Raw genomic sequence first — 25,784 nt, forward strand, 5'->3', positions numbered from 1 at the left:
CCTGGACCCCTTCCCCAGAAGTCCAAGATGCCTTAAACCTGTGTCCCCAGGGGTCTGCAGCTCTTGCGCCTCATTCTGTGCTGTTCAGTGAATGGCCACCCACTTCATCCCACTACCCACTGGGACCATGTATTAATTTCCTGCAGCTGTTGGAAATTACTGAAAACAATAGAAACTTTCTCTCTCACAGGTCTGGAGGCCAAAGTAGTTGCTGGCAGGGCTGTATTCCCTCTGGATGCTCAAGGGGAGAACCCTAAAGGGGACCTCTGGCCACTGCCAGCTAAGCGGATGGACAACAGGAAATGCCGGCCTTTCTGATGTTTTGAGAGAATCTGGAAATCTGCTCATTTACGTGGAACCCTCTGATTCTTAAGTCGGAGCAACTAATTCAAGCTTTTAAAAACCCCTGAGTGAAATCACTAAGTTGATGTGTTAGGGGACCCCAGCCTCCATCCCCCAACAAAGATGATTAATTAAACAGCTATCCATGAACAAAAACAACTCTAGGAGAGCTCAGGAGTCCACTTAAGAAACTTCAGTAACACAGTGGAACAAAAAACTTGAGAATAACTACACAAGAAGAGAGGGAAGATAGCTTCATTCTGCCTGCATCATCCTGTCATCCCCAGCAAGAAAGAGTTTCCCTCACTGGGAAAGGGAGAGTGGGGTGAGCGACCAGTTTCCCTAGCCTCTTTGGGCACCGCACAAAGGACCCACTTTGGTTTCACCCCACCCAGAGACCAGCAAAGGTGAGATGAATAGAAACAGCTAGGAACAAGGAAGAAGGACAGGGGCTCCCACCAGCCATGTAGTGGGAGCGACCATGGTTCTTTGTGGCCTGCTCTGCAGAGGACCCCAGCAGCTTTCACTACTGAAGAAACCAATGGCCAGCACAGCTGCTGCAAACCTCCTGCAGATTTTAGAGCTGAGGTTTTGCTCTACAGGTTTTTGCATTCACAGACACCAGGCACCTGAGCCCTCTTGCTTCCTCCATCCCCACCCCGTCCTCAACAAGGATCTGCACGGGCAACTGGCCCAGGCCTCTGCAGCTGCATAAGTGCAAAACGCCAGACTAGACCACTATGGTTGACCCCTACCACTGTGCATACACTCAGGACTAGCCTCCAGCTGTGCACATGTATGCCATCAACCTGATTCCCATCACCAGCCTCCACTGCCATGTGTGCCCCCATGGTGAGACCCTGCAGCCCTAAGAGTGCACATCAACAGCCAGGGCTCAGGTAGCTGCTAGTGTGCCCACAGTTGACACTTGTCCTTCCTGCTGGCCCTGACCCTTGTCATGAGTGTGTCTGCAACTGGACACTGCTACTACCCAGGCACCTGCAGCTGGCCCCTGAAGCTGTGTATGTGCATACCACTGGTTCTGGCCACCACCACTGCATAACCTGGTCCCTAGCTGCTGGACCTGGAGGCCCCACTGAAGACCTCGAGAGTCCTTGCAGCCATTGTGGACTCCCTGCAGCAGTTGTCACCAAGGACCACACAACTGTTGATGTCATGGATCTAGCAGCCTGAGCCAATGAGACATCACCTCTCCTCTGGACCCAAAGCCACCATACTCCCCACACTTGGTGCTCTGCATCACTAGATCCAGTGTGCCCCCCACCCCACTGCAGGTGAAGGTCTTTCTTACTGAAGTCAGTCCATAAAATCTGGAAATGTGCAGAAAGCTATGCAAGGCACAGAGATTTTGAAGAATTTGGGAAACATCACATCATCAAAGGAACACAGTAAATTTCCAGTAACTGACCCACAAGAAATGAGATACATGAATTGCCTGACAAAAAAATCAAAATTATTGTTTTAAAGATGCTCAGAAAGCTACAGGATAACACAGATAAACAATTTAATGAAATCAGGAAAACAATACAAGAACAAAATGAAAATTTCAACAAAGAAATATAAAACATAAAAAGAACCAAACAAAATTTTGGAGCTGAAGAATTCAATGGCTGAAGAATTCAATAGAGAGCATCAACATCAGCTGGACCAAACAGAAGAGAAAATCAGTGAACTAGAAGACAGATCATTTGAAATGATCTAATCAGTGGAGCAGGAAGAAAAAAGAATAAAAAGGAATGAGGAAACCTATGGGGCTCATTAAGAGAAACAATCTATGCATATTGAAGCCCAAGAAGGAAAATAGGGGGAGAAAGTGGCAGAGGGTTTATTTAAAGAAACAGTAGCTGAGAACTTCCCAAACCTTGGAGAGAGATTTAGACATCTAAGTTCATGAAGCTACTAGGTCACCCCAAAATGATCTTCTCCAAGACACATTATAATAAACTATCTAAAAGCAAAGACAAAGAGATCATTTTAAAAGCAGCAAGAGAAAAAATTTCTGTCATACAAGAGAATCCCAATAAGGCCATGAGTGGATTTCTCAGCAGAAACCTTGCAGGCCAGGAGAGAGTAGAATGATATATTCAAAGTGCTGAAAGGAAAAAACTACCAACAAAGAATGCTTTACTTGGCAAAGTGTCTTTCAGAAATGAAGGCAAGATAAAGACTTTCCCACACAAACAAAAAGAGAGCTTATTACTACTAGATCTACCTTATGAGATATGCTGAAAGGAGTTCTTTAAGCTGAAGCAAAATGACACTAATTAGTAATATGAAAACACGTGAATATATATAACACACTGGTAAAGGTAGGTATATAGTCAACTTCAGAATACTCTAATTCTGTAATATGGTGGTGTGTTAACTACTTAACTCTAGTATACAGGTTAAAGAACCAAAGTATTACAAATAGCTATAGCTACGATGATTTGTTAATGGATACACAATATAAAAATATGTAAATTGTAATGTCAAAAACATAAAATGTGGAGGTGAGGAATAAAAGTTCAGGGTTTTTGCATGCAGTTGAAATTAAATTGTTATTAACTTAAAATAAACTGTTATATCTCTAAGATGTTTCAAATAAGCCTCAGAGTAACCAAAAACCTTTATACACACAAGATAAAAATACACACAAGATACAGAGAAGGGAATCAAAGTACACCACTACAGAAAGTCATCAATTCACAAAGGAAGACAGCAAGAGAGGAAGAAAGGAATTTTAAAAAGTCCAAAAATAATTAACAAGATGGCTTTGGTAAGTCCTTACTTATCAATAATTACTTTAAATGTAAGTGGGTTAAATTCTCCAATCAAAAGATACAGAGTGGCTGAATAGATTAAAACAAACAAACAAACAAACAAACAAACAAAAAAAACCAAGACCCAACTATATGCTGCCAACAAGAGATTCACTTCAGCTTTAAGGACACACATAAGCTCAAAGTGAAGGGCTGGAAAAAAATATTCCATGCAAAGGGAAACCAAAAGAGAGCAGGGGTAAGCTATACTTACATAAGACAAAACAGACTAAGTCAAAAAACTGTAACGAGAAACAAAGTAGGTCATTATATAATGATAAAGTGGTAATTCATCATGAGAATATAACAATTGTAAATATATATGCACCCAACATCAAAGCACCTAAATATATTAATCAAATAGTAATAGATCTGAAAGGAGAAATAGACAACAATACAATAACAGTAGGAGACTTCAGTGCCCCACTTTCAGCAATGGATAGATCATCCAGACAGAAAATCAATAAGAAAACATCGGACTTGAGCTATACTGTAGGCCAAATGGCCCTAACAGATATTTAACAGAACATTCCACCCAACAGTAGCAGGATACACAGCTTTCTCAAGCCTGCATGCAACAATTTCCAGGATAGGTCATATATTATTAGGTCAAAAAACGAGTCTTAGCAAATTTAAAAGACTGACATCATACCAAGTAACTATTCTGACTACAATGGTATGAAACTAGAAATCAGTAACAGGAGGAAAACTGGAAAATTCACAATACATAGAAATTAATACACTCCTGAACAACCACTGGGTCAAAGAAGAAATCAAAAGGGAATAAAGAAAATATCTTGAAACAAACAAAAATGGAAACACAGCATACCAAAACTTATGTGACACAGCAAAAGCAGTTCTGAGAGGAAAGTTTATAGCAATAAATGCCTACAATAAAAAAGAAAGATCTCAAATAAACAACCTAACTTTATATCTCAAGGAACTAGGAAAAGATGAACAAACTAATCCCAAAGTTAGCAGAAGGAAGGAAGTAACAAAGATCAAAGTAGCAATAAGTGAAATAGAAAATAGAAAAACAGTGAAAAATATAAACAAAACTAAGATTTGGTTTTTTTGAAAAAATAAAATTGACAAACGTTTAGCTAGACTTACCAAGAAAAAGAGAAGACTCATAATAAATGAAAGAGGAGACATTACAACTGATATTACAGAAATATAAAGGATCATAAGAGACTACTATGAATACGTATACACCAACAAGTTGACCAACCTAGAAGAAATGGATAAATTGCTAGAATCATACAACCTACCAAGACTGAATCATGAAGAAATAGATAATCTGAACAGACCAATAATGAGTAAGGAGATTGAATCAGTAATCAAAAATCTCCAAACAAAGAAAAGCCCAAGACTACATGATGTCATGGGTAAATTCTACCAAACATTTACTGAAGAATTAATGTCAACCCTCCTCAAACTCTTCCAAAAATTTAAAGAGGAGGGAACACTCCTAAACTCATTTTTATGAGGCCAGCATTATCCTAATACCAAAGCCAGGTAAGGACACTATAAGAAAAGAAAACTACAGGCGAATATCCCTGATGAATATAGATGAAAAAATTCTTGACAAAATATTAGCAAACCAAATTCAACAGTACATTTAAAAGATTATACACCATGATCAAGTGGGATTCATCCCTGGGATGCAAGTTTGGTTCAACATATGCAAATCAATAGATGTGATATACCACCTTAATAGAATGAAAAATAAAATTTATATGAACGTTTCAATAGGTGCAGAAAAAGCACTTGACGAAATTCAACATCTTTCATGATAAAAACTCTAAACAAATTAAGTATAGAAGGAACATACCTCAAATAATAAAGACCATATGTGACAGCCCATAGCTAATATCATACTCAGTGGTGAATAGTTGAAAGCTTTCTCTCTAAGATCATGAATAAGACAAGGGTGCCCATTCTCACCTCTCCTATTCAAAATAGTACTGGAACTTGCTTTCTTGCCAGAGCAAGGAAAAGAAATAAAAGACATCCAAATAGGAAAAGAAGTAGTAAACTTATCCCTGTTTCCTTATGACAGGATCTTGTATGTAGAAAATTCTAAAGACTCCACCAAAAAAACTGTTAGAACTAATTAACAAATTCAGTAAAGTTTTAGGATACAGAATCAACATACAAAAGTCAGTTGCATTTCTATACACTAATAGTGAAGTATCTGAAAAAGAAATAAAGGAAACATTTCCATTTACAATAGCATCCAATATAGTAAAATACTTAGGGATAAATTTACCCAAAGAAGTGAAAGATCTGTGCACCGAACACTATAAGATACTGATTAAAGATATTGAAGAAGACACAAATAAATGGAAAGATATACTGTGTTCATGGATCAGAAGAGTTAATATTGTTAAAATATCCATAGTGCCCCAAACCATTTATATATTCAATGCAGTCCCCATCAAAATTACAAATTCCAATAGAAAAAAAATCCTAAAATTTTTATGGAACCACAAAAGACCTCAAATAGCCAGAGCAATCTTGAGACAGAACAAAGTTGGAGGCATCACACTTCCTGATTTCAAACTATATTACAAAGCTATAGTAATCAAAACAGTATGGTCCTGACATAGAAACAGACACATAGACCAAGGGAACAGAATCAAGACCCCAGAAATAATCCTATGCATATACAGTCAACTTATATTTGACAAGGGAGCCAAGAATAATTAATGTGAAAATACGGTCTTTTCAATAAATGGTGCTGGGAAAACTGAATATTCACATGCAAAAGAATGAAATTGGAACCCTGTCCTACATCACTCACAAAAATTAAATGGATTAATTTGGTAATGGATTAAAGACTTAAACCTAAGACCTGAGACCATAAAACTCTTAGAAGAATACATAGGGGAAAAGCTCCTTGGCATTGGTCTTGCCAATGCTTTTTTGGCTATTACACCAAAGCATAAGCAATAAAAGCAAAAATCAACAAGTGGGACTACACCACACTATAAAACTTCTGCATAGCAAAGGAACTATCAACAAGATGAAAAGGCAACCTAGAGAATGAGAGAAAATATTTGCAAACCTCTTATTGGATAAGGGATTAATATCCAAAATATAGAAGGAACTCATACAACTCAAAAGCCATATATATATCAATTTAAAGTGGGCAAAAGACCCAAACAAACATTTTTCCAAAGAAGACATACAAATGGGCAATAAGTATGTAAAAAGGTGCTCAATATTACTAATCATCAGGGAAACACAAGTTAAAACCACAATGAGATATCATGCCACATCTGTTAGAATAGTTATCAAAAAGACAAGAGATAACAAGTGTTGGTGAGGATGTGGAGAAAGGAAACCCTTGTGCACTGTTGATGGGAATGAAAATTGGTTTAGTCACTATGGAAACCAATATGGAAGTTCCTCAAAAAATTAAAAATAGAACTACCATGTGACTAACAATCCCACTTCTGGCAATGTGCCCAAAGAAAATGAAAACAGGATACTGAAGAGATATCTGTACTCCCATGTTTATTACACCATTATTCACAATGGACATGGAAACAATCCAAATGTCTATCTGTGGATGACAAATTGATAAAGAAATGTGGTACATACGTACAATGGAATATTATTCAGCCTTTATAAAGAAGGAGATCCTGCCATTTGCAACAAAATGGCTGAAACTTGAGGATATTATACTAAGCGAAATAAACTAGACACAGAAAGACAAATACTGCAAGATCTCACTTACGTGTAGAATCTAGAATGGTCAAACTCATAGAAGTAGAGTGTCAGATGGTGATTGCCAGGGGCTGGATGGAGGAGGAAATGGGAGGTGATTGTCAGACAGCACAGAATTTCAGTTATGCAAGATAAGTAAGTTCTGGAGATCTTTTATATAGCACAGTGCCTATAACAATATTCTATCAAAAAATATCATATACTTAAATTTTGCTAAGATGGTTGATATTACATGTAGTGTTCTTACCACAAAAAAATGATAACAATAAAAAGGGTGGGAGGATACTGTGAGAGGTGATGGATATGTTTATGGCCTTCATGGTGGTGATGGTTTCATGAATGTATACCATTCCCAAACTCACTGAGTTGTATATATTAACTATGTACATCTTTTTACATGTCAGTCATGCCTCAAAAAAGTGGTTTTAAAAAACCCCTAAACCCCGAGTGGGTCATAAGTGTGTGATCTAAAGGAAATACATCTGCAGGTTGACACAGTGGGGACTCCTAGTGTAAGACTATTGGTTTATGGATAATGGACCAAAAAATCAAAAGTGTGGGAGCTGGATGGGGCAGTGATGGCAGGATGGCCTCAAGGGTAGGGCAGGGCCATGTACCTGCAGTAGGGGCATGGCATTTGGGGGTCTGAGCCAAGCACTGAAGGGAGAATTAGAGTTTACCGGATGGCCAAGGCTAGGGGCAGGAGCAGGGCCTCCCAAGCTGAGGGCTTTGTGGGTTCAGGAGCCTGAAGGCCAGGCAGTGTGCACTGTATTGGACGGACAGGACTGTTTCAACGACTGATGTGAGGTGTGAGCTGGGGGCAAAGAGGACAGTGGCAGGCTGAGAGCCTTGGATGCCGGAGTACAGAGTAGCCTGAATCCTGAAGGGAAAAGGGTTCATCGAGGGCTTTGCAGCATGGAAGAGCCATAGCCAGTTTTGGGGGAGGCTTCGGTTGCTGTAGAGTCTGGGCTGGTGACTGTTCCGGATACAAGGATATAGACAGCGGGGACTGTGGCCAGCTGCAGTGGCGCGTGCTCCATCCGTGGTGTCCACTGCTGTGTGCCATGCATTGTGGCCAGAGCCTGCATTTTCCAAGGAAAGATGGAATCCCATTTTTGAAACATGAAATCTCATCATTTTGAGTGTTGGGTTCAGAACTTTGAAAACACTCTTTGGGTCCAACTGAATATATCTGTGGCAGATTCAGTCCTGACAGTTTTGGCCTTTGTCTTGGACTTTGGGCTCCTGGGGGTGAAGGTGGGGGATAACCCAGGCAAGAACCCCTTCCTCAGACAGGGTTCATCACCCCCAAATGGCTCTGGCCTTGGTGGCTGGAAGTGGAGCTTCTGGAATGATGGGGCCTCTAGGCCCACCTGTTTGTGCCCTTCAGCCTGGGGTTCAAGCCTTGCACCTAGCTGGGGTGCTGGGCAGTGTTCACTGGGCCCTGCTCAGCCAGGTTGGAGGTTCTGCTCTCTGCAGCCCTCCTCACTGCTTCTCTTCCTTGGTCTGCTGTGCGCTGGGAATTTGAACTGTCTCATCTTTGCCCTGCAGGCTGGCCTGATCCGTATGGAGGAGGAGGAGTTCTTTATCGAGCCCCTGGAGAAGGGTCTGGCGGCAAATGAGACTGAGCAGGGCCGTGTGCATGTGGTGTATCGCCGGCCGCCCACCTCCAGACCCCCTCCTCCGGGGGGGCCACAGGCACTGGACACAGGTAAGGCTGCTGCAGGTGGGAGGGTTGCATGGTGGATCCTGAATGTCCCCCCTGGGGAACCCAGGTGCCCTTTCTATAGCTCTGGTCCCAGGCCAAGGCTGAGACCCGCCCTTGCTGACCACATAGCACAGTGGGCATGCTGGGATGCTGGGTCAGGGACCTCTGCTTTGGGTGTATGTGGACCATAAGCTTGTAGGTCTGAGGCCTCCACAGCAGGCGGTAAAGGCTGCCTGAGGGTCTTACCTTTGGCTGTCTAGGGCTGGCAAGTGTCAGGGAAGAGGCAAGACCCAGACCAGGCCTGTACCCTGGCCTGAGTCTCACGCCTGTGTCTCTGAGCCTATGCCTCTGAAGAAGATGTCTGCTGCCCCCTTGCCCCCATCCCTAGCCTCTTTCCCCTGCCTGTGTGCTGTGCTTTCCCTGCAGTGGTGATCACACCTCCCTGGCTGCTCACAGAGAAAGGCCCTGAGTGCTTCTTTGGCCCCGATTGGACCCTGCTCCCTCTGGGAGACAGCTCAGATGCCAGGAGAGGAGGGAAGTGCTCCACAAAGACCCCAGAAGTGCTCCCAGCAGCCTCAGCAACCTATGCACAGACTCATATGGTTTTATCTTTTTCAGCTTAGAATCAAAGTGCGCTCTGGGCCCAGGAGTGTGGAAGGAGCTACTGGGCAGGCGGTGCAGCCTCTCAGAGCCCTCCAGGAGGACACACCTACCCTCAGCCCAAACCTCCCCAGCATTCTCAGGATCTCAGGTCCCGGGCTTCAGTGAGGCCAGGTTGGGGTCTGGCTGTGGTTCTGGCAGTGCCCAGGCTCTGTGCTTGGCTCTTGCAGGGTGGGCTTAGCCCTCAGTTTTGGGTTCTAGATTCCTGGCTGTGCTGGCCCATCACCAGGGCAGGTGGCAGCAGACAGGGCATTGAGGCCTGGGTCTTGAGTCAGGCTCATCTGCATGTTTACCGTGAGCCCCGGAGGCCCTACTGGGCCAGCCCAGCTATACTGTGATTAGCCGAGACACCCCCATTGCCCCAAGTAGCCTTGGCTCATTTAATTTAGGTCTCTCTGAGTTCCCAGCTGGCAGATCAATTGGGTACGGCCTGGCAAGGCACCATTCTAATTTCAAGGAATGGTATCAGATACTTTTGCAAAGGAATTGTCCCATCAGGAATCCCAGTGCTCTTCAGAGCCGATCAATACTTCCAGCTGCCCCTTATTCCCAGATGATGAATCGTAGGTCTCCTGCCAACAGTGGAGGGGGCACCCCAGGCGCTGCCCATCTGGCCTTCCCCAGCTTCAGCCCCTCTTACCTCTTTCCCACCCTTGGGCTTCTTTCTCTGCATGGGGAGGAATGGAGAGTAATCCCATTGGGTGAGGGCAGGAGTGGAAATGGGGCAAGGGAAGTGCCCCAGACCAGGGATCAGGGCCCTGGTGTTGCTCCTCGCTGGCTGTCTGCCCTTGGGCAAGTTTGGGCCCCTGGCCTCTGCCTTCTCATCTGTCCTGTGGGATTAGGAATGCCTGTGTCTCACAGAGCTGAGGACCTGGCCACTTTGGGCTTGATCTCTACCGGAAGATTCAGGGGGTTCCCTGGGGGCCCACTTAGGCTGGGTGTGGTGAAGCCTGCACAGTGAGGCTGCCAGGTGCCCTGGGCCAGGGTGCCAATCCCAAATTCAAATGTGGTACCTATCTCCTGAACATGGCAGCCCTCCTTCATGGCCTGACGGGCCTTGCCTTATTTCCTGGGCTTCTGTTGGCCTTTGGCATCTTCTCTTGAATCCTTCCCCCAACCTTCTCATCTGGCTATCTCTCGTGAGAGCTTGGAACTCAGAACACAGGAAAGTAATTTCAAACTCAGGATAAGCCCAGAAACCATTGACCTTAGAAGAGGGAAGGCCAATTGCATGGGTCTGGGGCTGAGGCTGCACTGAAATGGGGTGGGATGAGCTCTAGACCTCAGCCCGGGGCTGTGGGTGTGTAGGCTGAAGGCTGTGGGCCGAGGGCAGTAGGTCTTGGCCACAGGCCCAGAGTCTGGCGCCAGACCCCCTTTCCTTGACCTCCCTGCCCAGTGTCAGCGTGACCCTGTGTGGGTGACTTTTCCACAGAAAGCACATTTCTCCCTGCATGTGCTTGATTGTTTCCACTGGGCCCAGGGCTGAGGCCCATTCACTGACTGGAGGCGGTCCAGACATATTTTATGCTGGAGCTGGTCTGAGGGCCTGCGGTGACCCCCGACAGTCGTGCTCTCCGTCAGCCCAGGCCTTGTCAGGGCCCACGGTGGCAGCTGGGAGATATGTAAAAGGAGTGTCCTTGGCTAAGCATGTTTGCTCCGTGCTCTTTCCTGCAAGAGGACATGGCCTACTGGGCACAGAACACCAGGACCTCCATGCAAAGGCTCTCAGGATGTGTGTGTGAGTGTGTGTGTATAAGGGTAGGAGACCCTTTCTTCTGGTGAATTCTGATGGGAACCCTGATATGTCAATGTGGCTCTGGCCAAAGAAGGCAGGAGGTACTGACTGGAAGTTTTCTCCTGCCCCCGCAGGGCAACTTCTGGAAGCAGGTTTGAAATACCCTGGCCATTTATCAGTGGACAATGGATATAATGGGTCCTCAGAGGAAGGGGAAGGGGAAACACCTGTCCTGGGCCTCCTGGTCTGGGAGATTAGCATCTGGCTGGGTGTGGGTGTGCTAGTTGGGGTGGGGGTGCCTGCGGAGGGTGGTGAGGGTATGGGTGAGGGGACCTGTGGGATGGGGTGTTTGTGGGAGCGTGTGTTGTACACAGCTCTTCCAGAGCACTGAGACACGCTGCCATTGCCCTGTTTTCCCTGAGCAGCCAACAGGCTTCCTGGGGTGGTCTCAGGGGCTCCTGGACCCTCAGAGCATCATTGTCACTAATGGTCTCCATCATCTTAGTTCAGCTACTGGGTTGCAGACTGCCCAGGGAAAGGATGGAAAATGATGCTTTTAGCGTGTCTTCCAGGACTCAGGCCACGGTTAGAGGTTGCACTGGGTAGCTTAGCCCACAACAATGTCACCCTCAGGCCCTGGAGGAGGGTACCAGGGTGGGCAAGGGACTGAAGGAGACCAGGATGACTTTTTTTCCCTCACTGGACTCACAGGTGTTGCAGAAGTGTCTCTGCTTCGCTCTGCTGGGCCTGGGAGCCTGGCTGGGCCAGAAGGGCAGGGCTCCAAGGCCAGGGTGCCACTGTGGCCTTTTGGGGAGAGGAGGTTCAGGCATCTCCAGGCCTCTGCTGGACTGGACCTTTCCCCAGCACCCTGAGTCCCTTTCTCAACCTTCCCCAGAGCCAGCCCTGTGCCCAGGGCCGTATGTTGGGAGGTGTGCTGTGTAACATTGGTCTCTCTAGCGTTTGCACTTGTGTGCATGCATGTGTGTTTGCATTTGTATACAAGCATGGAGAGAGCCTCACTCCCAGTTCTAGGCCACTGCCTGAGCACCACCCTGGCTGCCATCTGTTAACACTGTCTGGGGTTGTTGAGGGGGAGCCAGGGCCAGTGGGTACAGGATAAGGAGCTCAGCCCTGCTCACAGCTTGCACTGGGTGATCCTGGCATGTCATGCCCCTCTGAGTCCCAGGCTGCTATGACACATTACCACCAACTGGGTGGCTTAAAACAACAGCACTTCATTCTCTCATAGTTTGGGAGGGCAGAAGTCTGAAGTCAGTCAGTGTCACTGGGCTGAAATCAAGGTGTCAGCCGGGCTGGTTCCCTCTGGAGGCTCTAAGGCGAATCTGTTCGTTGCCTCTCCCAGCTTCTGGTGGCTGCTGGCATTCCTTGGCTTGTGGCTGCACCACTCCAATCTCTGCCTTTGTGGTCACATCACCTCCTCCTCTTCTGTGTGATGTCAATCTCCCTCTGCCTCCCTCTTATAAAGGATGCGGGTAATGGCATTGGGATTCACCCTGATAATCAGAATGATCTCCACCTCTCAAGATCCATAATCTAATCACATCTACAAAGTCCTTTTTTGCCATGTAGGATAACATTCACAGGTCCTAGTGATTAGAATCTGGTATGTTTGGGGGCCACCATTCAGCTTATACAGGAAGCAAAGTAGCCTCCCTTTCAAGGCTGGCTATGCAATGAATGGGGTACACACCCATGGAGGAGAAACACTGTAAGTACCCTTCACTCCTTCTCAGGGGACAGTGCTCAGGCACAGCCCAGGCAGACCCCTTGCCCCTCTTCTGCCTCTGCTGGACCCTAGTGCCATCTCAGCCAGACTGTGAGGCCTGGTGTGCTATGGTTGGTCTGACCCTAAGACCTAGTGCGCGGAGATGTGGCCTTGCTGGTCACACCAAGGAGGACTGAACTTAGGACTCTGGGAAAGTCCCCACTGTGTGGGAAAGACCCCTGGGTCACATACTGGGCATGTGGTCTCTCTGTCAGGCACATTTGCAAGAAGTTCTGCCATCCCAAGACAAGGGCTGCAAACTCAAGAGACCTGCAGTGCCCAGCAGGCAATGCCAATGAGGACAATGGCAGAGGGTAAGAAAAAGAATTACACCCACCCTTGGCCTGGCATTAATTTTCCTGCTTTTCATATAAACACGGACACAGAGAGAATGTCTCTGCTAAAATGGAAACGGCAGCGTGAGTGCAGTGGCACATGGCATTTGGCCCTGGCCTCACTGTGGGCACAGCACAGATGACAGACTTTGTCCACAGGGGCAGCCCCTCCTGAGCTCCCCTGACCAAGACCTGGTGGGACTGTGGGCCTGGGGCAGCCAATCCTCTTACTGTCAAGAGAATCCAGACATCAGAACTTTTATTTGAACCCTCCTGATTTTAAATTGTTGCTTCAAATTTCTGAAAAGCACCACATGGGCCAAATAAAACATGACCCCCACTGGCAACATGTGCTTTATGAGAGGCAGAGGTAGACGTGTCCTTTACCCTCCTCCACAGGCCTACTGAAGTCCCTGGGCATAGCCTTGGGACCAAGGAAGGGCTGTGAGCTCCTGCTAGGCAGGTGGTACCCCGTCCCGTGAGCTGCTGCTGGGCTGCAGTGTCTCCCACCCTGCCTTGCACTTGGCCCTGGGCTGAAGGAAGAGAAGCCAGACAGCTCAGTGTCTGTGACCTTGGCTGCCTCCTTCTCGGAAACAGCCAGTGCCAAGCCTTTGCCCGCTGCTGTCAGGCTGCGGCGTCCTCCCTGGCGGGCAGAGGAGACATGCTGCCCTCGGGAGCACTCTGCCCTGCTGCTGCCAAGGAAAGCCTGTGAGGAGGGAAGGGCAGGGTGCCAGTGCTGCGTGGCTTCTCCACGTGGCCAAGCGTGGCCAGCCCGCGCAGTCTCCACCCAGCGGCCTGTAGCCCTTCCTCCCCTCCTGACCTGCTCGTGTCTCTGCCCCGTCCCATTGCCTTGAGCCACATAGTTTTCTGGGCTGCTGAGGAACCAGGAGTGAAGCTCATGTAGGCCCTCAGGGCAGGAGCCAGAGGGCTGGAGCTGATGCTGGGAGCTCAAAGAGGCTGTGTGGTGTCCTGCAGGCAGCCCCAGCAGGGAAGGGGCCTGACAGATAGTGCTGTATTTCAGCCAGCCTGCTGTGGTCCAGGCTGGAGGCAGGGAGGCCAGAGTGATGGTGCAGGGAGAGTGCAGCCCTGTCAGGACAGGCCATGGGTGGGAAGTGGGCAAGGCTCCACTTGGTGGTAGTGGGTTGCCAGGCATACCTTGGTGATGCAGTGGGTATGAGTCATAAGGGAGAGGGCCCAGTCAAGGGTGAGGCCTGGTGGGGGGTGAGGGGTGGATAATGGGGCAGGTGATGTGGAGGGGTCACTAACTTGCTGGAAGCCAGATTGGGGAGGCTTTCTGTGCTATAGCAGTTTATGTCGTAGTGTCCTGTTGCCACTGTAACAAGTTACCATAAACTCAGTGGCTTAAAAAAACACAGATTTATTCTCTTATAGTTCTGGAGGTTAGAAGTCCAAAATGGATCTTAAGGGGCAAAAATCAAGGTGTCAGCAATGCTGGTTCCCTCCGGAGGCTCGAGAGGGGAATCTGTTCCTTGCCTCTCCCAGCTTCTGGTGGCTGCCGGCATTCATTGGCATGTGGCTGCATCACTCTAACCTCTGCTCTGTGGTCACAGTGTCTTCTCATCTATAGTAAGTTTCTCTCCGTTTCCCTTTTTTTATTTTTTAAATTTTTATTTGTATTTTTTTACATCTTTATTGGAGTATAATTGCTTTACAATAGTGTGTTAGTTTCTGCTTTATAACAAAGTGAATCAGTTATACATATACATATATTCCCATATCTCTTCCATCTTGCATCTCCCTCCCTCCCACCCTCCCTATCCCACCCCTCCAGGCGGTCACAAAGCACCGAGCTGATCTCCTTGTGCTATGCAGCTGCTTCCCGCTAGCTATTTTATGTTTGGTAGTGTATATATGTCCATGCCACTCTCTCACTTTGTCACAGCTTACCCTTCCCCCTCCCCATATCCTCCAGTCCATTCTCCAGTAGGTCTCTGTCTTTATTACTGTCTTACCCCTAGATTCTTCATGACATTTTTTTCTCTTAAATTCCATATATATGTGTTCGCATATGGTATTTGTCTTTCTCTTTCTGACTTACTTCACTCTGTATCACAGACTCTAGGTCCATCCACCTCATTACAAATAGCTCAATTTCGTTTCTTTTTATGGCTGAGTAATATTCCATTGTATATATGTGCCACATCTTCTTTATCCATTCATCCGATGATGGACACTTAGGTTGCTTCCATCTCCGGGCTATTGTAAATAGAGCTACAATGAACATTTTGGTACATGACTCTTTTTGAATTATGGTTTTCTCAGGGTATATGCCCAGTAGTGGGATTGCTGAGTCATATGGTAGTTCTATTTGTACTTTTTTAAGGAACCTCCATACTGTTCTCCATAGTGCCTGTACCAATTCACATTCCCACCAGCAGTGCAAGAGTGTTCCCTTTTCTCCACACACTCTCCAGCAGTTAATGTTTCTAGATTTTTTGATGATGGCCATTCTGACTGGCGTGAGATGATATCTCATTGTAGTTTTCATTTGCATTTCTCTAATGATTAATGATGTTGAGCATTCTTTCATGTGTTTGTTGGCAGTCTGTATATCTTCTTTGGAGAAATGTCTATTTAGGTCTTCTGCCCATTTTTGGATTGGGTTGTTTGTTTTTTTGTTATTGAGCTGCATGAGCTGCTTGTAAATTTTGGAGATTGATCCTTTGTCATTTGCTTCATTTGCAAATATTTTTTCCCATTCTGAGGGTTGTCTTTTGGTCTTGTTTATGGTTTCCTTTGCTGTGCAAAAGCTTTGCAGTTTCATTAGGTCCCATTTGTTTATTTTGGTTTTTATTTCCATTACTCTAGGAGGTGGGTCAAAAAGGATCTTGTGATTTATGTCATAGAGTGTTTTGCCTATGTTTTCCTCTAAGAGTTTGATAGTTTCTGGCCTTACATTTAGGTCTTTAATCCATTTTGAGCTTATTTTTGTGTATGGTGTTAGGGGGTGATCTAATCTCATACTTTTACATGTACCTGTCCAGTTTTCCCAGCACCACTTATTGAAGAGGTTGTCCTTTCTCCACTGTACATTCCTGCCTCCTTTATCAAAGATAAGGTGACCATATGTGCATGGGTTTATCTCTGGGCTTTCTATCCTGCTCCATTGATCTATATTTCTGTTTTTGTGCCAGGACCATACTGTCTTGATTACTGTAGCTTTGCAGTATAGTCTGAAGACAGGGAGCCTGATTCCTCCAGCTCCGTTTTTCATTCTCAATATTGCTTTGGCTATTCGGAGTCTTTTGTGTTTCCATACAAATTGTGAAATTTTTTGTTCTAGTTCTGTGAAAAACGCCAGTGGTAGTTTGATAGAGATTGCATTGAATCTGTAGATTGCTTTGGGTAGTAGAGTCATTTTCACAATGTTGATTCTTCCAATCCAAGAACATGGTATATCTCTCCATCTATTTGTATCATCTTTAATTTCTTTCATCAGTGTCTTATAATTTTCTGCATACAGGTCTTTTGTCTCCTTAGGTAGGTTTATTCCTAGATATTTTATTCTTTTGTTGCAGTGGTAAATGGGAGTGTTTTCTTGATTTCACTTTCAGATTTTTCATCATTAGTGTATAGGAATGCCAGAGATTTCTGTGCATTACTTTTGTATCCTGCTACTTTACCAAATTCATTGATTAGCTCTAGTAGTTTTCTGGTAGCATCTTTAGGATTCTCTATGTATAATATCATGTCATCTGCAAACAGTGACAGCTTTAATTCTTCTTTTCTGATTTGGATTCTTTTTATTTCCTTTTCTTCTCTGATTGCTGTGGCTAAAACTTACAAAACTATGTTGAATAAGAGTGGTGTGAGTGGGCAACCTTGTCTTGTTCTTGATCTTAGTGGAAATGCTTTCAGTTTTTCACCATTGAGGACGATGTTGGCTGTGGGTTTGTCATATATGGCCCTTATTATGTTGAGGAAAGTTCCCTCTATGCCTACTTTCTGGAGGGTTTTTATCATAAATGGGTGTTGAATTTTGTCAAAAGCTTTCTCTGCGTCTATTGAGATGACCATATGGTTTTTCTCCTTCAATTTGTTAATATGGTGTATCACATTGATTGATTTGCGTATATTGAAGAATCCTTGCATTCCTGGAATAAACCCCACTTGATCATGGTGTTTGATCCTTTTAATGTGCTGTTGGACTCTGTTTGCTAGTATTTTGTGGAGGATTTTTGCATCTATGTTCATCAGTGATATTGGCCTGTAGTTTTCTTTCTTTGTGACATCCTTGTCTGGTTTTGGTATCAGGGTGATGGTGGCCTCGTAGAATGAGTTTGGGAGTGTTCCTCCGTCTGCTATATTTTGGAAGAGTTTGAGAAAGATAGATGTTAGCTCTTCTCTAAATGTTTGATAGAATTCGCCTGTGAAGCCATCTGGTCCTGAGTTTTGTTTGTTGGAAGATTTTTAATCACAGTTTGAATTTCAGTGCTTGTGATTGGTCTGTTCATATTTCCTATTTCTTCCTGATTCAGTCTTGGCAGGTTGTGCATTTCTAAGAATTTGTCCATTTCTTCCAGGTTGTCCATTTTATTGGCATAGAGTTGCTTGTAGTAATCTCTCCTGATCTTTTGTATTTCTTCAGTGTCAGTTGTTACTTCTCCTTTTTCATTTCTAATTCTATTGATTTGAGTCTTCTCCCTTTCTCTCATGTTGAGTCTGGCTAATGGTTTATCAATTTTGTTTATCTTCTCAAAGGACCAGCTTTTAGTTTTATTGATCTTTGCTATCGTTTCCTTCATTTCTTTCTCATTTATTTCTGATCTGATCTTTATGATTTCTTTCCTTCTGCTAACTTTGGGGGTTTTTTGTTCTTCTTTCTCTAATTACTTTAGGTGCAAGGTTAGGTTGTTTATTCGAGATGTTTCCTGTTTCTTAAGGTAGGACTGTATTGCTATAAACTTCCCTCTCAGAACTTCTTTTGCTGCATCCCATAGGTTTTGGGTCGTCGTGTCTCCATCGTCATTTGTTTCTAGGTATATTCTGATTTCCTCTTTGATTTCTTCAGTGATCACTTCGTTATTAAGTAGTGTATTGTTTAGCCCCCATGTGTTTGTATTTTTTACAGATCTTTTCCTGTAATTGATATCTAGTCTCATAGTGTTGTGGTTGGAAAAGATACTTGATACAATTTCAATTTTCTTAAATTTACCAAGGCTTGATTTGTGACCCAAGGTATGATCTATCCTGGAGAATGTTCCATGAGCACTTGAGAATAATGTGTATTCTGTTGTTTTTGGATGGAGTGTCCTATAAATATCAATTAAGTCATCTTGTTTAATGTATCATTTAAAGCTTGTGTTTCTGTATTTATTTTCATTTTGGATGATCTGTCCATTGGTGAAAGTGGGATGTTAAAGTCCCCTACTATGAATGTGTTACTGTCGATTTCCCCTTTTATGGCTGTTAGTATTTGCCTTATGTATTGAGGTGCTCCTATGTTAGGTGCATAAATATTTACAATTGTTGTATCTTCTTCTTGGATCAATCCCTTGATCATTATGTAGTGTCCTTCTTTGTCTCTTCTAATAGTCTTTATTTTAAAATCTATTTTGTCTGTTATGAGAATTGCTACTCCAGCTTTCTTTTGGTTTCCATTTGCATGGAATATCTTTTTCCATTCCCTCACTTTCAGTCTGTATGTATCTCTAGGTCTGAAGTGGGTCTCTTGTAGACAGCATATATATGGGTCTTGTTTTTGTATCCATTCAGCCAGTCTGTGTCTTTTGATGGCAGCATTTAATCCATTTACACTTAAGGTAATTATCTATATGTATGTTCCTATTCCCATTTTCTTAATTGTTTTGGGTTTGTTATTGTAGGTCTTTTCCTTCTCTTGTGTTTCTTGCCTAGAGAAGTTCCTTTAGCATTTGTTGTAAAGCTGGTTCGGTGGTGCTGAACTCTCTCAGGTTTTCCTTGTCTGTAAAGGTTTTAATTTCTCCATCAAATTTGAATGAGATCCTTGCTGGGTAGAGTAATCTTGGTTGTAGGTTTTTCTCCTTCCTCACTTTACATATGTCCTGCCAGTCCCTTCTGGCTTGCAGAGTTTCTGCTGAAAGATCAGCTGTTAACCTTATGGGGATTCCCTTGTATGTTATTTGTTGTTTTTCCCTTGCTGCTTTTAATATGTTTTCTTTGTATTTAATTTTTGACAGTTTGATTAATATGTGTCTTGGCATGTTTCTCCTTGGATTTATCCTGTATGGGACTCTCTGTGCTTCCTGGACTTGATTAACTATTTCCTTTCCCATACTAGGGAAGTTTTCGACTATAATCTCTTCAAATATTTTCTCAGTCCCTTTCTTTTTCCCTTCTTCTGGAATCCCTATAATTTTAATGTTGGTGCATTTAATGTTGTCCCGGAGGTCTCTGAGACTGTCCTCAGTTCTTTTCATTCTTTTTTTTTTATTCTGCTCTGCAGTAGTTATTTCCACTATTTTATCTTCCAAGTCACTGATCTGTTCTTCTGCCTCAGTTATTCTGCTATTGATCCCATCTAGAGTATTTGTAATTTCATTTATTGTGTTGTTCATCATTGCTTGTTTCATCTTTAGTTCTTCTAGGTCCCTGTTAAATGTTTCTTGCATTTTCTCTATTCTATTTCCAAGATTTTGGATCATCTTTACTATCATTATTCTGAATTCTTTTTCAGGTAGACTGCCTATTTCCTCTTCATTTGTTAGGTACGGTGGGTTTTTATCTTGCTCCTTCATCTGCTGTGTGTTTTTCTGTCTTCTCATTTTGCTTATCTTACTGTGTTTGAGGTCTCCTTTTTGCAGGCTGCAGGTTCGTAGTTCCCGTTGTTTTTGGTGTGTGTCCCCAGTGGCTAAAGTTGGTTCAGTGGGTTGTGTAGGCTTCCTGGTGGAGGGGACTAGTGGCTGTGTTCTGGTGGATGAGGCTGGATCTTGTCTTTCTGGTGAGCAGGTCCACGTCTGTTGGTGTGTTTTTAGGTGTCTGTGAACTTATTATGATTTTAGGCAGCCTCTCTGCTAATGCGTGGGGTTGTGTTCCTGTCTTGCTAGTTGTTTGGCATAGGATGTCCAGCACTGTAGCTTGCTGGTCGTTGAGTGAAGCTGGGTGCTGGTGTTGAGATGGAGATCTCTAGGAGATTTTCACCGTTTGATATTATGTGGTGCTGGGAGGTCTCTTGTGGACTAGTGTCCTGAAGTTGGCTCTCCCACCTCAGAGGCACAGCACTGACTCCTGGCTGCAGCACCAAGAGCCTTTCATCCACACGGCTCGGATGGACAGCTCTCCCTCTTCGTGCTGGGTATGTCCGCTGCCTGCTGCGCGCCCGTTGGCACCTGCCCTCCGTGACACCCTGCTTTCCCCTGTCCACTCCACTTGTCTCTCCCAGGGGTGTTCTGCGCCTGCCTGGCTGCCTCCAAGCCCGTCTTCATCAGCGTCGGTAGTGTGTAGACTTGCAGAGGGTGGCCAGCGTCCGACCCTCCGGCCGGACCTTGGCTGCTTCCCTTTCGTACCCGCCACCTACCCGTGAGCCCCAGCGACCGGCAGATGTTCACCATCAGCAGCAGCGCCTCAGTCTTCTAACTTTGATAGTTCTCGAGCTTTGGTGGTGGATTTCTGTGTGGATTGTTCTTTTAATTAACTTCCCTTGGAGAAGTGGTTTAAGTGTCCGCCGAGGGCAGGAGTGAAACCCTAGACGAAGTGCTGCTGATTTCCTTTGAGTTTGTTCCCTGTTTTCCTTTTATAAAGACACTTGTGATTACATTTGGCTCACCGGGATAATCCAGAATTTTCTCATTTCAAGATCCTTACCTGCATCACATCTCAAGATCCTTACCTGCATCACTCTCTTGAGCAGAGTCTCTGTTTTACTTATAACAGATATAACAAAAGTTTAATATCCTAAGTATATAAAGAGCTCCCAGAGATCAATATAAAGAATTACAAATTATCTGAAAAAACAACTGAGCCACAGATATTAAGAGGCAAATAGGAAATGCATTAACAGAGGGAAATACAGATCGTTAATAAGCATCTGCAGTCTCTTTAGCCATATAAGGCTATACTCACAGGTTCTGGGGATTAGGATGTGACATCCTGGGGGCCATGATTCAGCCTATGTGATATCAAAGTGTTGAAGGCTGAGGTCCTGGCAGAAGTGGAAGAGAGGCCCTTGGCAGGCTTTGCACCCTGATTCCCAGATCTGGCCAGAGTCCAAGTGCTGGGACCTCTCTCTGTGTCCCCAACCCAGGTACTTCCTGAGCCATTTGCAGGAGCCTGCGGCCTGGCCTGGCACTTTCAGGTGGTGACCCAGGGGCTCTCCCACTGGACTTGACCAGTGCCCTGCCCAGCCGGCCATTGCCAGCTCACTGAATTGCAGCTGAAAGTCTGGGCACCTCAGTGCTAGATGCCCAGGGCCTTCTCAGTTCCTCTTCCTCATTCCACCCCTGAGCTGTGCCTACAGCTTGGGGATGAGAGGAAACCGAAAGAGAAGCACCGATTGTGAAACCCAAGGCAGTTGGCCCGACCACTGCCGGGGGGCGTGTTTCCGAGCGGAGTGCATCCTTGGCAGAGGCCTCAGTGCTCCCACTGCTTGCGGCCGGCCCCCTGCACAGCTGTTGGTGATGCCAGTGTGGTGATGTGGCCACATGCTGGGGAGGTGGGCGAGGGGCCAGTGCTGGGACAGCCAAGGCTGCACATTCTCTGAGGCCTGATGCTGTCTGGGGTCAGACTTAGGAGACCACTCTAGAGCTGTTGGCTGAGCTGAGGGACTTTCTGACTGGGGTCTGTGGCCTGGGGGCTCTTCCGAGGGGCTATGAAGGCAGAGGTGATGCCTGCAACCAGGCAAGGGCTTGGGCCCGCCTCATCCTGCAGTGGAGACTTGCCTGGTGTGCCCCCCTCCTTCCTGCTGCCCAAATGCAGTCTGTGACGATACTGGACCTGGCTGGCACAGCCCACGAGCTCAGCTCCTCTCCTAGACAAAATTCACTGATACGCTTTCTTTCTTCCCCTTGGATTGTGTAGTGAATGTTCCCCAAAGAGCTTTCTGTCGGCACGTGGTAACCACGCCGGGCTTCCAGATAACACAACGTCTCAGGAGCAAAGCTGTGCTCTGCTCTGGGTGCGTCTGGAGTTTAATTAGCAAGAGTGGTGTGCCTGGTTGTCACATCGGCTGTGGGCTCTGCGGGTCTGCTCTTTGCAGGTCCCCAGCACAGCAGACCGGGATGTTTCTGGGAGAGACATGATGTCTCCAGTGGCAACTTTACACGTCTGTGGCATTTGTGCTTCACGTTTCGGCCGGCCTGCCAGGGTGGGAGCAGCTGGGCCCGAACATCCATCGGGACCCTGACAAGGTTCCCTCCACACCCCATGGGGCAATTGTGAAAGAGATCTGGGCTTTCTGCATGCTGTATCTACATGATGGGGGACAGGGGGACAGGTGTCCCACAATGGGTCCCTGGACAGAGGCCTCTCAGAGAAGCGGTGGGCCCTGATGACAGGTGAGAGGCGCTGGGTCCCAGCGTAAGAGGGATCGGGCTGCAGAGACAGCTCCAGGGACGTATGGAGGGGAGAGAAGGCCCTTCCCCAGAAGCAGTGAGGCTGGGCATAGCTCAGAAGCTGGGTTTGGGCCCGAGGTCCAAACTCTGCCAGTTTGGACCAGTCGGAGACCTCTGACCAAGGCCTGTTTCCTCTAAGAATTATCTGCGGGTTGGCAAACACTTCAGCCAGCTCCAAGCCTGAAGCGTTTTCTATAAAAATTTCCAACTTTCCTTGACCTATTTCTCTTTCAGATTAATACCAAGCAGTGCTGTGCACTTGGCCCTGAAGGAACTCTGAGCTGGGAAAAGGTCATGCAATTAGACGGAAGTGTTGGTGTCTGGCTCTCTCTCCCTCCCCAGCTCAGGCTTTATTCTTCTCTCCCTCAGTCTGGCCCTCTCTTTCACCCACACATACTCATGCGCACACGTTTGGAACCTGGGCTGGATTTTTGAGTTGGGATGTTTCTCCCAGAGCTCTTGACCTGGCTCCACTGGCCTGGGCTCAATCTTGGGGTGTGGGCTTCACCTTGACCTGGAGCAAGGCCTCAGGGAGTATGACTGGAGCTCATGGGAGAGCCTGGTGGCAGAGTCCAGCTGGGGTACCTTTCGAGGGGTGTCCAGGCAAGATGAAGGTGCACACTTGGTATGAGGTCAGGGCTCAGGTGATAGCTTGTAGGATGGCACAGGATTCAGGGGAGTCCAGGGCCAGGACCTGGTGGAGGAGGTGGTCTGGGAGCTGGGCTTGCATAGGGAGGAGGGTGGGGCTGACCTGGACTGGAAGGGACCAGGCGCCTAATGATGTTCCCAGTCGTGGGGGGAACAATAAGAATAACAGTAGTACTCCTTGATGGAGCACTCAGGCTCAAGGGCAGGCACCCTGCCCACTGCTGCAGAGAATGGTAAAGCCATGAACAAAGCAAAAGCCAGGAAAGTGTAGACTGAGTCGGGGGGAGGTTTTCTGGGTCAGAGACAAGATGCACCTGGCTGGTGGGAGGGCCCAGCCTGCGAGACTGATCCAGACAGAGGGGACGTAAACACTTGGCACTCTCTGAGGCAGGAGTCACCCCAGTGTGGCCGAGGGGCAGAAAGAGGGCCACATACCTGGCGCTGAGGGATTAATGGGGAGAGAAGAAGGGCTGGGCCTGGAGCGGTGGGGAGGGCTGGATTGTGTCCAGTCGTGAAGGAGGTGAGTTCTTATTCTCCTCGCAGTGGGAAGCCTTTGGAGGACTCTCAGTGGGGAGAGTGGCTGCAGGAAGGTCCTTGGGGGTCGGGCCCTGGGTGGTCCTGGTGGCCGATGACAGATGGCCAAGTAGATGATTTCAGGATGCTTTTGGAGGTAGGGCTCACAGGACGTGGGCGTGAGGGAAGGATCGAGGACGGCTCCTGGCTTTTGAAAGGCCTGGGCTACTGGGAGGATGGTTGTGACACAGCCTGAGGTGGGGATGCTGGGGGAGGAGAGGCAGGTCAGGCGGCCCGGCCAAGTGCAGAAGCCAGAATTGGGGCCCAACCCTCAGACTTCAGAGCTGTGACCCTGAAGCTGTGACCCTCCTGCTGTTCCTTGCTGCCCTGGCTCAGAGGAAGGGATTTCCCAGGAGAGGTAGTGCTGGCCATGGGCCAAGCCCATTTGGCTTCCAGACTCTTGCGGAAGGGGACAGGGATCCCAGACTTGACCCCATACAGGTGGGCAGGCTCTGGGGTGTGCTCCCAGCCGCTCTTGCCCCGGGAGTCAGAGGCCCTGCTCTGTGGGACGGGGTAGCTGGGCATAGTGTAAAGTCTAGAGTCCCTTGGACGTGCATGTGTCCCGGCCTCTATGGTAGCCCAGGTCCTCCTTCCCAGCCTGCCACTTTGGCGAGGGGGCCCGGACCTGCTGGGGTGGATGGCAGCTTGTGAGAGTGGGCATGATGGGCTGTGTGCCTGCTTCTCGGGCCCTCCAGGCAGAGGTCTGCTGTCCACCCAGTGGGCTGGGGGCAGTGCTGACCAGCTGCTCACACAGCCTGGATGGTAGTAATGACCCTGCCCTTTGTGCAACCTCTCTTGGAATTTGAATTTGGGGACCTCCTGGCCAGGGGGCCTCAGTTCTTCTCCTGTGAATACGTATCTGTGGCTGACCCTGCAGGGTACGGCCTGAGCCAGCCCGGACACCCTCGAGCCCTGGCTGTAAACAGGGAGTACTTGCTGTGTGACCGAAATAATTAAGGGATCCAAGTGCGACACACTCACAGTTCTGGGGCAGAGACAGACTGGTTTCCCACTGCAGCTCCCAGAGACACCAAGTCCTTACCAGCACAGGGGCTTTGCCAGCTGATACTTTGCTGATCCAGCAGTGAAGCAGTGCTGCTTTTTGCTTTAATTTGTGCTGCTTTTATGGTCGGCAAGGACAAATGATCTCCCCGCGTTTGATTACTTTGTGTGTCTCCTCTTCCTGTTTAAGTCCTTTGCCTGTTCATCTCCTGGGGTCTTTTATATCAGAATAAGCCCTTTATCTGCTTTAGATATTGACTTTCTGTCATGTTTGATACAAGCCTTTTCCCCAGGCTGTATTTCCCTTTTCCTTTTCAGTTGTTAGTTTTTGTTGCACAAAAGCCAGTGTTTCCATAGCCCAGTCTGTGGGTGAGTCTTTTCCCCCATTAGAGCCGGTCAGTCGTTTGGGGACACATACCTTTATTGAGGGCCTGTGTGAGGACAGGCGCTCTGCATCTGTGTGTCATTTAATCTGTATGGCAGCCCTGGGAGCAGACAGAGAACCGGGCCCAGGAGCACTGCTGTGTGAACAATAATGAGACTACAAGGCAGAGGAGAACGCAGCACTGGTGGAGCTCACCTCTGCAGGTGTCCCCAGAGCGCTGCAGGCACATCATCTCATGGATTCTTTTTTTTTTTTTTTTTTGGTGTGTGTGTGTGTGTGTGTGTGTGTGTGTGTGGTACGCGGGCCTCTCACTGTTGTGGCCTCTCCCGTTGCGGAGCACAGGCTCCGGACACACAGGCTCAGCGGCCATGACTCACGGGCCCAGCCGCTCCGCGGCATGTGGGATCTTCCCGGACCGGGGCACGAACCCATGTCCCCTGCATCGGCAGGCGGACTGTCAACCACTGCGCCACCGGGGAAGCCCTCTCATGGATTCTTGTAACGA

At 46.8% G+C, this 25,784-nt stretch overlaps 1 protein-coding gene across 1 annotated transcript in view; it reads left to right on the plus strand.

Moving 5' to 3' along the window:
• Nucleotides 1-25,784, plus strand: part of ADAMTS2 (ADAM metallopeptidase with thrombospondin type 1 motif 2) — a 247,397-nt gene that overhangs the window by 74,816 nt on the left and 146,797 nt on the right. The window contains exon 3 of the mRNA XM_060144439.1: nt 8,451-8,610. Coding sequence (XP_060000422.1) covers nt 8,451-8,610 — 160 coding nt within the window. The remainder of the gene's footprint in view (nt 1-8,450; nt 8,611-25,784) is intronic.

Source organism: Lagenorhynchus albirostris, chromosome 3, assembly GCF_949774975.1.
Source record: "Lagenorhynchus albirostris chromosome 3, mLagAlb1.1, whole genome shotgun sequence".
NCBI lineage: Eukaryota > Metazoa > Chordata > Mammalia > Artiodactyla > Delphinidae > Lagenorhynchus > Lagenorhynchus albirostris.